Source organism: Polistes dominula, unplaced genomic scaffold (genome assembly GCF_049000335.1).
Source record: "Polistes dominula isolate Pdom_NZ unplaced genomic scaffold, Pdom_raw_medaka contig_82, whole genome shotgun sequence".
Lineage (NCBI taxonomy): Eukaryota > Metazoa > Arthropoda > Insecta > Hymenoptera > Vespidae > Polistes > Polistes dominula.
The window spans coordinates 3,292,796-3,307,911 of record NW_028301046.1 but is presented as its reverse complement, the minus strand read 5'-3'; the positions used below and the strand labels follow the sequence as shown (position 1 = coordinate 3,307,911).

The 15,116-nt window shown below is 30.1% G+C and overlaps 2 protein-coding genes across 2 annotated transcripts; one reads left to right on the top strand and one right to left on the bottom strand.

Annotated features, from left to right (window-relative positions):
• Window positions 1-4,619: 4,619 nt before the first annotated feature.
• On the bottom strand, window positions 4,620-10,647 carry LOC107074689 (uncharacterized). Its single transcript, XM_089175389.1, has 14 exons — window positions 10,381-10,647; window positions 9,169-9,347; window positions 8,775-9,074; window positions 8,187-8,411; window positions 7,620-8,096; window positions 7,338-7,520; window positions 7,084-7,269; window positions 6,735-6,929; window positions 6,172-6,657; window positions 5,881-6,072; window positions 5,736-5,801; window positions 5,556-5,656; window positions 5,330-5,477; window positions 4,620-4,945 (listed from the first exon to the last, which is right to left on the bottom strand). Exons 1-14 carry the CDS (start codon window positions 10,424-10,426, stop codon window positions 4,748-4,750), a joined length of 2,982 nt encoding a protein of 993 aa, XP_089031515.1. The 5' UTR covers window positions 10,427-10,647; the 3' UTR covers window positions 4,620-4,747.
• A 489-nt stretch (window positions 10,648-11,136) lies between these two features.
• Window positions 11,137-13,664, top strand: Ostgamma (oligosaccharide transferase gamma subunit). Its single transcript, XM_089175386.1, has 9 exons — window positions 11,137-11,324; window positions 11,581-11,759; window positions 11,821-11,938; window positions 12,013-12,153; window positions 12,223-12,363; window positions 12,434-12,584; window positions 12,660-12,825; window positions 13,010-13,050; window positions 13,391-13,664. Exons 1-8 carry the CDS (start codon window positions 11,241-11,243, stop codon window positions 13,023-13,025), a joined length of 996 nt encoding a protein of 331 aa, XP_089031512.1. The 5' UTR covers window positions 11,137-11,240; the 3' UTR covers window positions 13,026-13,050; window positions 13,391-13,664.
• Window positions 13,665-15,116: the final 1,452 nt, after the last annotated feature.

Here is a 15,116-nt window from a genome sequence, read left to right as displayed (position 1 = left end):
ACGAATTTTCTAATTTCATCTAAGACATTGGTATTAGAACAAATTAGAATTATTCGAGTAGAAAGGGTGAGTATAACGTTTCTGTACTTTTCTTTTTATTCTTTAATTCTCTTGACTTCTTTCCTCTTTGCTTCTTTTGCTTCTTCATGCTTCTTCGTCTTTCGATTTACGAGCTTCGTCAGAGGAGGAGGAAGAAGAGGAGGAGGAAGAGGAGAAGAAATCGAGCGACGATAAAATCGTAACGTGACACCCGAGAGAGGGTAAACTCTCTACGAAAAGGAGTCGCTTTCGAAGAGGATAAAGGACGCTAAATCCACTGGTTACGAAATCACACGGTGATTAATTTAGAAGATTAAGGCTTCATTTCTTACCAACTTGATTTCAGGATATTATCGCAGTATATTCACCTATAAATCTTTCAAATTATTTATTATTTCTTTTGTTTATTTATATGGTACATGATCTAATTAATTTACAAGGAACTCCTTAACTCCTTACTTACTCCTTTTTTGAATTACTGTACAATTGTAGGTATCCATTATATGCAATAATTAATAAAACTCAATAATTTAAACAGTGCAAGGTCTAATCTTGTTAGCTTAGCAAAACATTTCAATTTTTCTCAAAATATTTTATATATAATATATAAAAATAGATAGAGACAAATATTAACATAATTAAGTACAAGTTACACGTGTATCATATAGAATATGTATACGTGTTAGTGTATATGTGTATGTTTGTGGTCTTAGATCTCACCGATCGTTTAATCTGCAATGGGTTTTGCTTTTCTTGCTCGACTTGTAGTAGAGAAAAGGGAAGTAAACGAAGGAGAATTCACGTATCTCTCTACGTAGACTAAGGTGTATCCATTTTACACGTAAATTAACGCTATACGCTCTTCTTGTATGGTCCATTTTGGATAAGAGCCACAATCTTGCTAGTACATAGGAATAACGGCTCCATCTTCTTCTCTTTCTTCTCTTTTCACATTTGCTTTTCCTCCTACGCTGAACTACGATGAACTTTGAGAAAATTGGTACACGATTTATTTGCCTTCATTTATTTGTATTTTTTTTTTTTTTACCTTTATATTAAAGAAATTATATTTAAGATTTTATTAATTATATTTAATTAATTATATTAAAGAAATAATAGAATAACGTGTTTTCAATAAAAATGGCAAATATCAATTTACCTGTTAACTTTTAAACATAAATTTATGTATATAATTATAATTTAATGTTTAAAAGTTTGTCCCACCAAGTTTTTGATATTGCAACAGGATTTTACTTATTAGATCTTTCAAATAGTCTGAGATTTTCCATCTCGATAAATAAGAATACGACTGCCTCAAGGCCATTACGAAGCAAGGTCAACGTTCTAAGCGTGAACAATACCGTTCCTGTATCTATGTGTATGTCTGTGCAACGTGTTGCATTAGGTTTCTTTTCTAAATCATTCTTAAGAATAGTTTTATAGTTGGTTAAATACATATATCTATCTATATACATACTTAATGATGATGATATATATATTATATATATATATATATATATAACATTACATCTATCTTATAATTAATAATAAAACCAAATAAAAATAATTGCAAATAATAGATTGAAATATTATAAGAACGACAAGAGATAAGTAAAATTCATTTTTATTTTACTTTGTCAAAGGTAATTCGATTGATTGATCGTAAGATAAAATTACCCTCGTGCTATCGGATTACCTGTCAATTTCAGAACCTTTTTTTCTTTTCCTTCTACACGCAACGAGTCATCGCCAAAAAGAAAGATATTCAATTTGTAAAAAGGGAAACAAAACATTTTCTAAATCAAAATATCGGTATCAATTCAAAGTATCGTTTATGAAGATACATATATCTAATTGTAAATAGATATATAGGTAACTATTTCTATATTCATTAGTAAAATTAATGATATAAACGACGATCGGACCTAGTCATCTTCGTCGTCGTAGTTCAGATGTATTCCTAACGAAGAAGGCATATAATACGATTAGGTTAATTGCCCCTTTAATTAACTAGTACACAAACTTATGCCAGAACCCTCGACGTTGTACAAATATTTAATTACAGTGTCACACGTGTAGGATTACCAGGAGCCCTTCTCTTTCTACTTCATCCTTCAGCTTCCACCTCTCTCTCTTTCTCTCTCTCTCTCTCTCTCTTTCTCTCTCTCTCTCTTTCTTTCTCTTTGTTGCATTCGCAAAGACGCCTCGAGTAAAGTACGCGGGATTTACTCAAACTTCCCACGCACTTAATCCTGATTTTCGACTAACTCATTTGCAGCCACCGGCAGAGTTTCAAACCGTCTCGTGTCCTCCTACTCCCCCCACCCCTCCCCACACTTCCCTCCTATTTCTACTCTTAGAGCCAATCTTGTCGGTTTAATACGTTGTACGATATTATGAAAAACGAGAAGATATTTGCCACATAAAAAAAAAAAAAAAATAAGATTAAAAATAAAGTGAAAGGAAGAGAGGGTCCTGAATTACTTCGATTGACTTGGGATTTTCCTTGGAGAACACAGAGTAAAGGTTTTTCCTCGAGAGAGATCACCCCCCCCCCCTTACTCTTTATTAAATTTGCCATTCCTGATCGTAGTAAGATCGAATTGACGACTCCTCTTTCTTTCTTTCTTTCTTTCTTTCTTTCTTTTCTTTATTCGTTCTATCCTTCTTACGTTTCTTTAAGCGTAGGCTGTAAGTGGACGTGTTTGTAAGATTTCAAAAGAAATTTTTCAATGCTATTATCTACGCTTTTATTCAACCTACACATAATACTTTTACATACCTATCTATCTATCTATCTATCTACAAACACACAAACACAATTATATTCACACACATATATTTAACTATTAATCTTATATGAATATTAATTAAATAATAATAGATAAGGTTGATATTCGATTTTATATAATCAATCATTTGATACATGTTACAATGGATAGATTAACGATATAGTAGCATTTACTTGACGATCTAATTATGTATGACGTGAAAAGGCGCGAAAAGAGGTAGACGAACAGAGTAACGTTGACCGCGGGTTTCATGGGATTAGTGATATCGATTTTCGGAAAATCTACCATACATGGTATCATTAATGCAAGCTCGGAGAATGCAAGATACTGGTATGTCGAAAGGGGAGCTCGTATTCCTGTAGCCAGTTCAGTTCCGACTGACCGCTGGGGGTAATTATCGTTCTTCGAAGAAAGCTCTCACGCTCAAACCCTTTCTCGTTCGCACTTGGTCACGTCACGCAGCAACAGCAGTAGCAGACACTTACGAACCTATTATATATATATATATATATAGTATATATATGTAGCCTCTTAAGGTGGTCCTGCATCAGCCTTCCATCGACTCTCCATTGGCTCGGAAACTCCAACAATAACCGGTAATAGTTCTGCAGAGATCTCTTCTTGCACAGCTTCTCGGTGTGCTCCACTCTTTCTTTCTCTCTCTCTCTTTTTCTTTTTTTCTCTCTCTCAACCCCCTTTCTACCTCCCTCTTCTTCTTTACCCGGACGTATAGGGGTGCTTCGCTCGACGTCGCGAAGAATAGAGATAGACAGGGCCCTTCTAGAGTAGACTGCGTTACTCGGATACGGAGCATGGAATGGGGTCAACTGTGAAAGTAGGGTCACTCGCAGCAGACAAGATCGATTTTTCATTAGAATCGGTACCATCATCCTGAGTTTGCATCTATAAAGATTCTATGAATCCCGTTCGATTATTAACTATCTTCTTCATAGTATATCTCTATATATTTGTATTTCCAAGTACATATCATGTATAGTTTATAATATTCCTTTTTCCTTACAATTACAAAGGATATTATTTAGCAGCAGATATTAAGTTTAGAAAATTATTACACCTTCTTCTTTATGGTGTGGGCGGCTGGGTATTCGAAAGTCTTAGAAACATGATTGGATCATGACGTTTAAAATTCATGCGCTTGTTGACCTTAGAGTAGGTTCAAAGTACCTTAGAAGAGAGTATAATGATTACTTCGGTGTCAAGAAGACTATGGAGAGAGAGAGAGAGAGAGAGAGAGAATGCATAACGTGCTGGCCTCTCTCTGTTAAAGCCGCAAGATACGCGACTAGGCATAATAAACTCTAATGAATTGGATGGATCCTTTTCTTATGTGTTAGTAACTTAGGTAGACTTTATTATTATCCTCCAATTCGTAGGATTCTATAATTTATTGTTCTTTCTTCTAATGTAACTTGATTTTTGATTACTTTTTTTCTCTTATTAATTAGTTTTCTTCAATCATTTTAAATATATTAATTTCTTGTTGCAAATATAAACAAATTGATAGCGTAAATAAAACTTTATTTAACTTTACGCATATAAAAATTGAATATGCTGTCATAATGGCACGAATCGTATAAAATATATATTCTCAAAATAAACATAATCGTCATTGATAAGAACAAGGATCTATGGGATATTTTCTTGATATTTTTTTAAACATTATTCATTTGTACGCTAAATAATTATAAATAATTTCTTTTTCTATAATTAAAGAAAAAAAAAAAAGGGAAATAAAACATTAAAATATCAAATATCATACATTAACGATTAATGTTGAAATCAGCTTGTATTTTGGGGGAGGAACGAGAAGAGGAACGTGCTTAAACTATTTTTACACATGGTAATTTGAAAAAGTCTGTTTTTTTTTTTTTTTTGGTCATAATTATTTAACTAAATTATTCATTTCGATCCCGAAGAGGCGTCAATGATTTATGCGGTGAAGATGTGGGTGTGGTGTGATTACTTTTCGAAATTCCTCCTCCTATCACGTTTTCTTTTCCTTTAGTTTGTGAACGCTTTTGTTGAAGTTTTACCTTCTCCGTTGTAATGTTTTGTTGGAGTTGCTCCAGTTGCTTGTTTCTAGATTCCAATTCCTAAAAAATAAATTCACCTACTACTTATTATGTTGTTCAATTTTTTTTAGATATATATATATATATATAAAATTTAAATAACAAAAACGAATAATAATGCGAATGATAATAAATATAGTGGGCAAAGCAAGACAGTAACACAAAATCATTCGTATTAGAAACATTTTTATTACATTGAACATTAACTTTTTTCATAACAAAATTTATACAATAGGTTTACATTGAAAAAAAAAAATAAAGCAGAAATAATGTATGTACAGATTACAATATAAATAAATTTGGAAAGGTAATCAATGTTATATGATAGATCGTAATAATCAATGGAAAATACATCCAAATAAAGTACAAACTAATCACAAAGCCGACAATAATGAATAAACGCACCTGTTCCAGTCGATGAATTGTTTCTTTTAGCAGGACAAGGTTTCTTCGATAACTGTGACGGCTAATTCTTGCTTGAACATATTTATCATACATTTCATCGTAGACCTTTTTAAGTAGATCATTACTTTCAGTTAATATCTTGTATTTTCTAAATTAAAAAAATATAAAAATTATTTATTTATTCTTTCCCTACAAAGTATTGATATAATCATAATAATCATCTTACGTTTCAATGTTTTCACGAAGTACTCTTTCCGCAGCTAAATCATTTATAAGTTTTTCCTCGTAAGATTCTTCTGTTTTCTTTTCAATTAATAAACATTTGTTCTGAAACACATAATCGATTATAAATTTTTATTATCAAATCAATAAGAGAATAGTATATATATATAAAAATTTTATTTACATCTTCACATCGATCATTTTCTTCTAATTTCTCTTTCTGTGACTGTTCTAAACTTTGATGATACGCCTAAAAATAGAACAATCTAGATTAGATATATTTATTCCCTTAATAGTAGGATATATTTTTTAAATTTAAATATATTTACTTCCTCGTCAATAGGATTACATGTTGCAGATAATTTTCCTTCTTGCTTTTGTAATATTTCTTTAAGTTTAATATTTTCAAGTTCTAATCGGGAAATTTTAATGAGATGTTCATCGTTCGTTTGTTCTAAATTTACTAACAAATTTTGTGAAGACCACAAAGAACCAGCCATTTCATCTAACTGTTTCTTCATCTAAAATAAACAAATAAAATATATGAACTTAATTTCTTGATAATCACGTATGCTATATAATATTCAATCTCATAAAGAGATAGAACAATACCTCTGCACATTGGCTGGATTTTTTTTCACTGCTTCACAAAGTCGAGTAATTTCTAAGGATGCCACTTGTTTCAATTCGTCGATTTTGTTTTCGTAACGTTTCTTCAAAGTTTCACACTGAGATATACTATCTGCTTCAATTTGATTAACGATTTGTCTATTTGCATCTAACTGTTTTGTATAATTTTGTACCACTTTAGTATTATTATATATAGAAATAAGGAAATCTTGATAATCCTTGATATTATCTTCTGCACATTTCAATTCATATTGCAATCTTTCTACTTCGGCGTTACTCTGTGCTAAATGTTCCGAAACTGCAGCAAATGCTGCTTTATTTTCAGTCATAATTATTTCAAACCTCTTTCTTCTAGACACCAATTCTGCAGCTTCCGAACGTATTTGGTTTTTCAATGCTTTAAGTTCTGCTTTTTTTTCTATTAATTCAGTTTCCGCTTTGTCTAATTCTATTTGTAAACTTTGACTAAAACTTTCCTGAAATATATATAATGAAATGTAAGTAAGAAGATATTTATACGTGGAATTAATATTTCCAATTAAAATAAGCATACCTGAGTTGCAGCAGAATATTTCAATTCCTTGATTTGAAAAGAAAGTGCTTCTATTTCTTCATCTTTTAATGCTAATTTACTTTTTAATGCAGCACGTTCACTCTCTAGTACTGTTAAACGTCTCATAAATATATTGTTAATATGACTCATCTCTCCTTCAACTTCAGATGTAGCTTCTTTGCAGACTATATTTACCTAGATAATTATTATATATAAATAAGTATTGATATGAGAACAATTAAATTCACATTAATCAAAATTGATCATTCAAAGACGACAGAAAACCAAGGCAAACGATACATGCTAATAAGTCATATAATATTTCAGTTCAATTAGAATGTAAGCTTACTTTTCCGTCATGGTCATGACTTATAGCCCTAATTTTTCCCATCTGTATTACATTATCAAATGGAAGAAGATAATCAAGATAACCTTCTATAATATCCTCGATTTCCTTAATTTGGTTATTTTCTTCCTCAATGTGTTGACTCTTATTTTTTATATCAACTGTCTCTTTAAATTTCGCTAGGCACAACTATATGAATAAAAACAATATTAATGTCATAATAATTATTTAAAAAAATTACTTTGTCTATAACTTACATTTTCTATTCCATTTATGTAATTTATTCTAATTTCTTCTAATCGATGCTGTAATTGTAAGTTTTCTTCATGGTGTTTCTTTTTTAAAGCTTCTATCTCAGTCTCATGTTTTTCTAACAGAAGCTCGTGTTTTTCTTCTGCACTTTCTAATTCTTTGTGAGCCTGCGTCAACTGTTGATTTACCTGTTATAAGAAGAAAAAAAAAAAAAGAATAAAATCTATAATATTTATATATTTTTTATATATTTTTCTTAAAGAAAAATCCTATAATAAAATATTTACATCTGTGTAAAGTCTTTTCATGTCTTGTAATTCATTTTGTAGACAGGTATTAGTTTCAGTCACTTTTTCTAAATCGGTTTCTAATTTGACTACTGTCATTTTTGTCTGTTCATGTTCTTGTTCAAGTTTTTGATTTTCTTTCAAAAACCAATCAATTGATGTTTCTTTTTCTTTATTATGCTCCTTAACAAGTTGATTTGTTTCCATTGTAGAATCATATACGAGTTTGTCGTATTCTGCTCTTAATTCGTCTAACTCGCATTGAAGAGTTGATAATTGTCCTTGAAGTTCTAAAATAACATTCTGTCTTTTCTCTAATTTAGCTTCAAGCTCACATTTATTCTCCGTCAAATCATTAACATCTAATGTTAACTGTAATTTTTCTTTTTCTAATAAATCAATTTGAATGTTACGTTCTTCCTCCAATGCTTTTAATTTTGACAATAATTCTTCATTTCTTATCTCTAATGTTGTCATCTATTTAAGAAAAAATATATTTATCATTTGATATTTTAATATTACATAATAACTTTGTTATATCGTATTCAAAAATTTAACATTAATTACCAATGCTTGATTTGCTTCTGTCTTTTTGGCAAATTCTGATTCCAAATGTAATATTCTTTCAGACAACTCAGCAACACGATTTCTCAATTCCTTTTCCACTGTTCTTCTAGCAGATATTTCTTCTTCTTTTTCTCTCGATATATCTAATAGCTTAGTACGAAGCTCATTTGCTTCAGCTTGATGTCTTTCATCGTGATTATCTAAAACTTCCTGTTGTAATTTAGCCTATAAAACAATCAAAATTGTTAAAATACGTTGACATTCGAAACAAGCTGTGCCTAACCCGAATGGTTGCAAAAAGAGACAAAAGGAGGAGCCCGAGTATCGAAACTTTAGTTTTCAAATATTATCTGAACTACAATAATGTATTCTAAGTAGTACATAAATTGCATTAGGAAACAAGATGTAAAATATCCATACATATAAAGAAGAAAAGAGAAGAGATAATATCTCATTCAAGCATTCATACTTGGTTCGAGATTAAAATCACGAGTACGACTCGTGATATTCATGTTCGGCCCGAAACAAACGATTACAAGCCCTAACTCGTGATATTCAGATCTGACTTCAAAAATACTATTTGCCTACCATAGTTTCTATATCTTTCTTATGCTGTTCCTCAACTTCAATTTGTTTTCTATGTAATTCTTCTATTTGCACTTCAAGTTTGCATATTTCTTCTTTCATTTCTTCTATTTGTTTCTCATGTTCATGTATAGTTCTATCTTTATTTTCACACTCAACTTTTAACTCCAATAACTCATGCGTTGAATTATACTGTTGTTTATTAACACTTTTACTGTTAATCTGGTTCGTGGACTTCAATTTTTCTTTTGTAAGACTTGTACTCATTGGTTTGACTATAACACGTTTTTTGACACATATTGGCTGTAAAAAAAAAAAAAAACAATTTAATTATTAAATTATTTAATATAGTTTATATATTAATATATATTTAATAAAATATAATATATTTCCTCACAGCAACAAATTTTTCAGGCAGTTGTTTTCTAGCACTGTTTCTGGAAACAGTTAAACTTGATTCCGTGCTATTGCTCGTTACACTTTTATTATCCTGAAATCTTTCTCTTTTCTCTATTGCAAGCCCTTTTACTTTTGGGCCAAACTTTGGATCATATGCACCAGGTGGTGGTACCTTATCTGTAAAAATTCATTTTGAAATATTATCAATTTCCACGTTTAAATAAAAGAAGCAGTATATATAATACTGATTGTGCCCAATTTTTATTAAAAATTTCTATTTAAATGGAAGAAAGACATTTAAAAGGTTAGAATTGCGTTATACTCGTTGCATTGACAAAGGGTCGGTATCCTATTCTTTTAACGAAACACGTTGAAACTAAGATTGGAGGGTGGAATCAAAAGGATTTCCTCTTGACGCATCTTCGGAAGGGGAGACTCCAAATGGGAGACAGCTGTGTGTTAGTATTTGAGGGATACATAAGTAGTAGTTGAGCCATGAAGGTACTACCAGGTGTAACCTTCGACTGACCCTTCTTGTCGTTAAGATAAAATACCTTCTTTTGTCGTTACTTACACCCTCCTTCCCCCTACCAAACCCCCACTCCTTTTTTAATAATTTAAAGATCAACATTTATCGCAGAACGTTCATAAAGTTGTAATAATGGAAAATACTAATTATAAGAATTAGGATACATTTTTTTTATATTCTAAAAAGTATAACGATTGGTAATGTCACTGTTGCATCACATGTACTGTTTTATAAGTTCATATTTATTATATTTATAAAAAAATTTTATAAAATAAAATAATATAAATTATCAAAGAACAAATTATAATAGAATTGAAATAAATTATAATAATGTATATTTAAAAATAATTATATACCACGTGCACATATAAATTGTTTATGTATTAATGTTAATTGTTTAAATAATTTATAGAAATTCTATCCATATATATATATACATATATATATAACAATCTAATTAAACAAAGAAATCAATAAAAAGTATTATATTATATATTATAACAAAGTATTTAATTTTTCCCGCCATAATGTAGCACCCATTTTAAAAATTTATTTTACACAATTATGAATTTAAAAATGATCCGCAACAATGATTATTATTAATTAAGACGATAACATTGATTGTTAAATTGTTTTAAATATTTAAAAAAAGAAAACTAAAAGATTATGATAATAACTTACTTGTAAGATCATTGAACCGTTGAATTCTAGCTTTTGCGAACGACATATCACTATAATATTTAATATATTTAATAAAATGATTGTTAAAATAATTGTTAATAAAAAGATTAAAAATATATCACGCGCGCGTTAACTAACTAATGTTTATTTAAATATACACAGTTATTGATTATTAAAAACACTGTACGTTCCTCCATGAAGACGTCCATCCCCCTTGAAAACTATGGCTTGTGTGAAGTAAAACGTATTTCTCAACGTTTTTTCGCGCGGGTTAGTCCACCGGTTTTTGCTACGTTTGAATGACGGTTACGTTATTGACTAACCAACGTCTAGTTATTCGACCAATCAGCGACGAAGATGTGAGGGGTCACAAATGTGCAGGAATGTGTGCATATGATTTATAGCCACTAACATTTCCAAATTGAATCTTTTTAAATTACTTTCATTTTTGCATATAAAATACTATATTAATATTAGTTAAATATTAATATTAATAAAATTTGTACTATATTACTGTGATAAATTATTTCAAATATCTGAAAAAAAAATGTTTCTCATTTTGTAATAAAAAATATAGAAAAAATTGATATATTTATATTATAAATATTTGTTTAATTTTTTTTTTTTAATTTTATGTGTGTCATACTTTTTCTAAGGATTGTTACTTATTATTTAATTTTGTAATAATCTAATAAGTATAAGAAAAAGGACAGACACGTAGTGCCACGTAGCAACGTTCAGACCAATCGGTTTTTGGACTAGCATGTCAATGTCATATCTGTAGTTACTATATTAACGTGCCGTGATAGACATAGCTGTTACTGATTTTTCTGATAGATTTTTTCAAAATCTATTAAAAAATGATGTCAAAATATTATATTACATTCCTCGGAATTGTGCTACTAAGTTTAACTTATGTCAATTGTCAATACAGAACGAAAAATGTAAGAATTAAAGAATTATTATTATAGATATTGTCCTATTTACAAATGTCACATTCATGTCATGTTTCAATCTTATTTTAATTATTGATGTAATTATTAAATGAAATTTTATTTTACTTTTATTAACTATCCTTTAAATTTAATTGTTCATTTTATTTTAATATAAAATTATAAGATAAATTAAGTGGTTATGTAGATTAATAAATATCACCATCTTCATAACCTCTAAACTGTGTAAACTACATATTCTGTTTAGAGTCAAAGTTCCTCGTTAGCCGAACGTGTACAACAATTAACAGAAATGGCAATTAGGAGACCAGTAATTAAATTTAACGGTGCAAAATTTAAGGAATTTGTGAAAAATACTCCAAGAAATTATTCTGTTATTGTAATGTTTACCGCTATGGCACCTCAAAGGCAGTGTCAAATTTGCAGGTAAGAAAATAATAATAATTTATTTATTAAAAGCTTTTTTTAATGATTATATTTTTTTCAGACATGCAAATGACGAATTCACAATAGTTGCTAATTCATTCCGATATTCTCAATCTTATTCAAATAAGTTGTTCTTTGCATCTGTAGATTTTGATGAAGGATCAGATGTTTTTCAAATGGTATTAAATAGATATATGCTGTAATCAGTTTCTAAATATGAAGTATAAAAATAAAAAACTATTTCTTTGTTTAGATGAGATTAAATACTGCCCCGGTGTACATGCATTTTCCATCAAAAGGTAAACCAAAAGCAGCAGATACTATGGATATACAAAGAGTTGGTTTTGCTGCAGAAGCAATAGCAAAATGGATATCAGAACGTACCGATATTCAGGTAAATATGTTTGTTTATAAAATTTGTAGAATAAAAAATATTTATTATAAATATTTATTTTTCTTATAGATAAATATATTCAGGCCACCAAACTACTCTGGTACAGTAACTTTGATAATGTTCTCTGTTCTAATCGGAGTATTCCTATATGTTAGGCGTAATAATCTAGATTTAATTTATAATAAAACAATTTGGGCTCTTGGTGCACTGGTAAGCTTAATTTTATTTTTCTTTATCACTATTAAAACAAATTATTTGATTGAAATTAATTTTGTTCTAGTTTTTCACTCTTATAATGATATCAGGACAAATGTGGAATCATATCAGAGGACCTCCATTAGTCCACAAATCACCTAATGGAAATATGGCATATATCCATGGATCCTCCCAAGGACAATTTGTGTTAGAAACATATATTGTTATGGTTTTGAGTATCCTTTTATTTTTTAGATTTAATTAATTGAACATTACATATACATATAATATACCTTAACGAAAGTAATAAGATGGGGCAGTGGTATTAGGAATGATTCTAATGACCGAAGCTGCAACAAGGAAAGGTGATGTTAAAAAACGAAGAATATTTGCTGTGATAGGTTTTGGATTAGTTGCTATTTTCTTTAGCTTACTTTTGTCCATATTCAAGAACAAGGCTCAAGGATATCCATACAGGTTTGTCAGATACTTATCAATTTTATAGTTTTCATTTTACATTTAACACATATTATGTTTTTGTGGAGTATGATAGTATGCTTCCATAATATGTTACGATCTACTATCATACTCCATTCTATTAAATATTTCAAAGTATTTACTTTCAATCCCACCCCAGTGAAGAATAATTGATCTGTTACAGGTTGCTGTTTAAATGAACAAATTCTTTACAGAAAAAATAAGGTTCGTATAAGCCCCATCTTTGTGAGAATTTTAATCTTGCCATGATCTCATTGGCCTCACAAATGTTTATTACGGCACACGAGTTATAGTGAAGATAAAGAAATGATACATGATTTATTGTTGAATTTTTGCACACGTTTTAAGACTAAAAAGTTGTTACAAAAGAATGATGTATCTTAGCCTCCAACCATTTTTATCAATGTTGTACGATAATTATCAAGTTCATACATTTTTACGTATTGTAAAAATATGTTAAATAATACATGACCCTCTTAACGGTCATAGAACATTTTTTAAACTAAAGATAATCAGTATAAAACAAAACATTACTTATTTACAGACTTTGATATAAAAAAAAAAAATTACTGGAAATTTCAACTGCCTTTAACTGAAATTTAATTACTTAAATTATATATCATTTATGAGTTCTTCCAAATCTATACAGGTAAAGTAAAGAAACAATTAAGAGAAGAAAAATCATTGTGAACAAATGTGGCAGAAGTTGAATCGATAGAATAAAATTTATGTAAATAACACATATGTAAGGATACTAATTGTATTCAAAAGAAAATTAAAATTTGAAAAGTCAAAAACATTAAAGGAAATTAAAACTTTTTGAGTTTTTTTTTGGAGGTAATTTTTCAAAATATTTCTATACCTTTTGATATTAATCTCCTTGACACATAATAAAAAAAAAATAGAAATATCTACCGTTATATGTCCATAATTAATTCATTCATTCATTAATTTTATATCGAACAAAATTGTCAATCACATATACTATTCAAATTTAAATATATATTTGTGGGAAATCCAAAGACCGCGGGCAGAATGGCTAGTTACTGACCACCGTAACGACTAATGAGAAAGCCGGACACGATAAGGGATTTCACCTTTTTCATTTGTGATCTCAGAATAGATTTTATTTAACACTAGGCCCGACCAATCAGATTCCCAGGCGCAATTACGTCACGAGTTCTGACCAATCGGCCGCCTCTACATCATGGTCTGGTTACAAAGCTGAGGCAGAAAGTGTCGCTGCTAAACACGCGCACCTCTAGTAGTTTTTGGGTACGTCTGCCGAACTTGCGTTGGCAGCCACGAGATGTCGGCACCGTCCTGGTGCAAGACATCGGAGCTACGGATAGTCAACCATGGGGTGTCAGCACCGAGCAGGTGCGTGTAGAGGGTTTCTCTATAGTAAAGATAATATTAGACTGAATTTTATTTTATGATTTTTATTTAAAGGATGCGACTTGCTTTTCTTTCTTGTACACTTCTCAACGGCTATGTACAGACTGTACTCGTCTGGTGACCACACTTGCTAGCGTGGTTCCCTAGCCTTCTAGTAACTTAGATGGCGCGACCATCGGTCGTACCGCTACATTACTCCCTTCGGAGCATTTTTCTTATTACATAAAATGCGAAACTTAAAATTATAGATATTTACAAATATATAAAAATATATAAAGATATATAAAAATATTGCATTATCTCTATCCTAACCTAATAAGTTTTAATTGGTACATACGAATCGGTATTGCAATCTTTTTCGACAAACGCTGGTTTTAGTCTTTCTATAGATACATTTATATGTTTTCCTTTATAGTTAATTTTGAAAATATTATCTGTAAGTCTTTGTATAATTTCGTATGGACCTTCGTAAGGCGCTTCTAATGGTTTTTTTACAGCGTCGACCCTTAAAAATATGTGTGTACATGTATACAACCTATCCTGGATAAAATGTTTCTTTTTGACATGGTGTGCTGTGGGTATCGGTCTGATTTGCCTTATATGTTGTCTTAATTTTTCTAGGAATATGTGTGGATCTTGTAATAGCTCTTCGCTGAGGAAAAATTCTCCTGGTAGTCTGATGTTTTCACCATATACCAATTCCGCAGCTGAAGCTTTTATATCTTCTTTTAGACTTGTGCGTAGACCAAGGAGCACTGTTGGTAATATTCCTACCCAGTCTTTTTCTTCGTGGCACATTATTGCTGCTTTAAGTGATCTATGCCATCTTTCTATCATTCCATTTGATGCGGGGTGATATGCTGTTGTTCTAA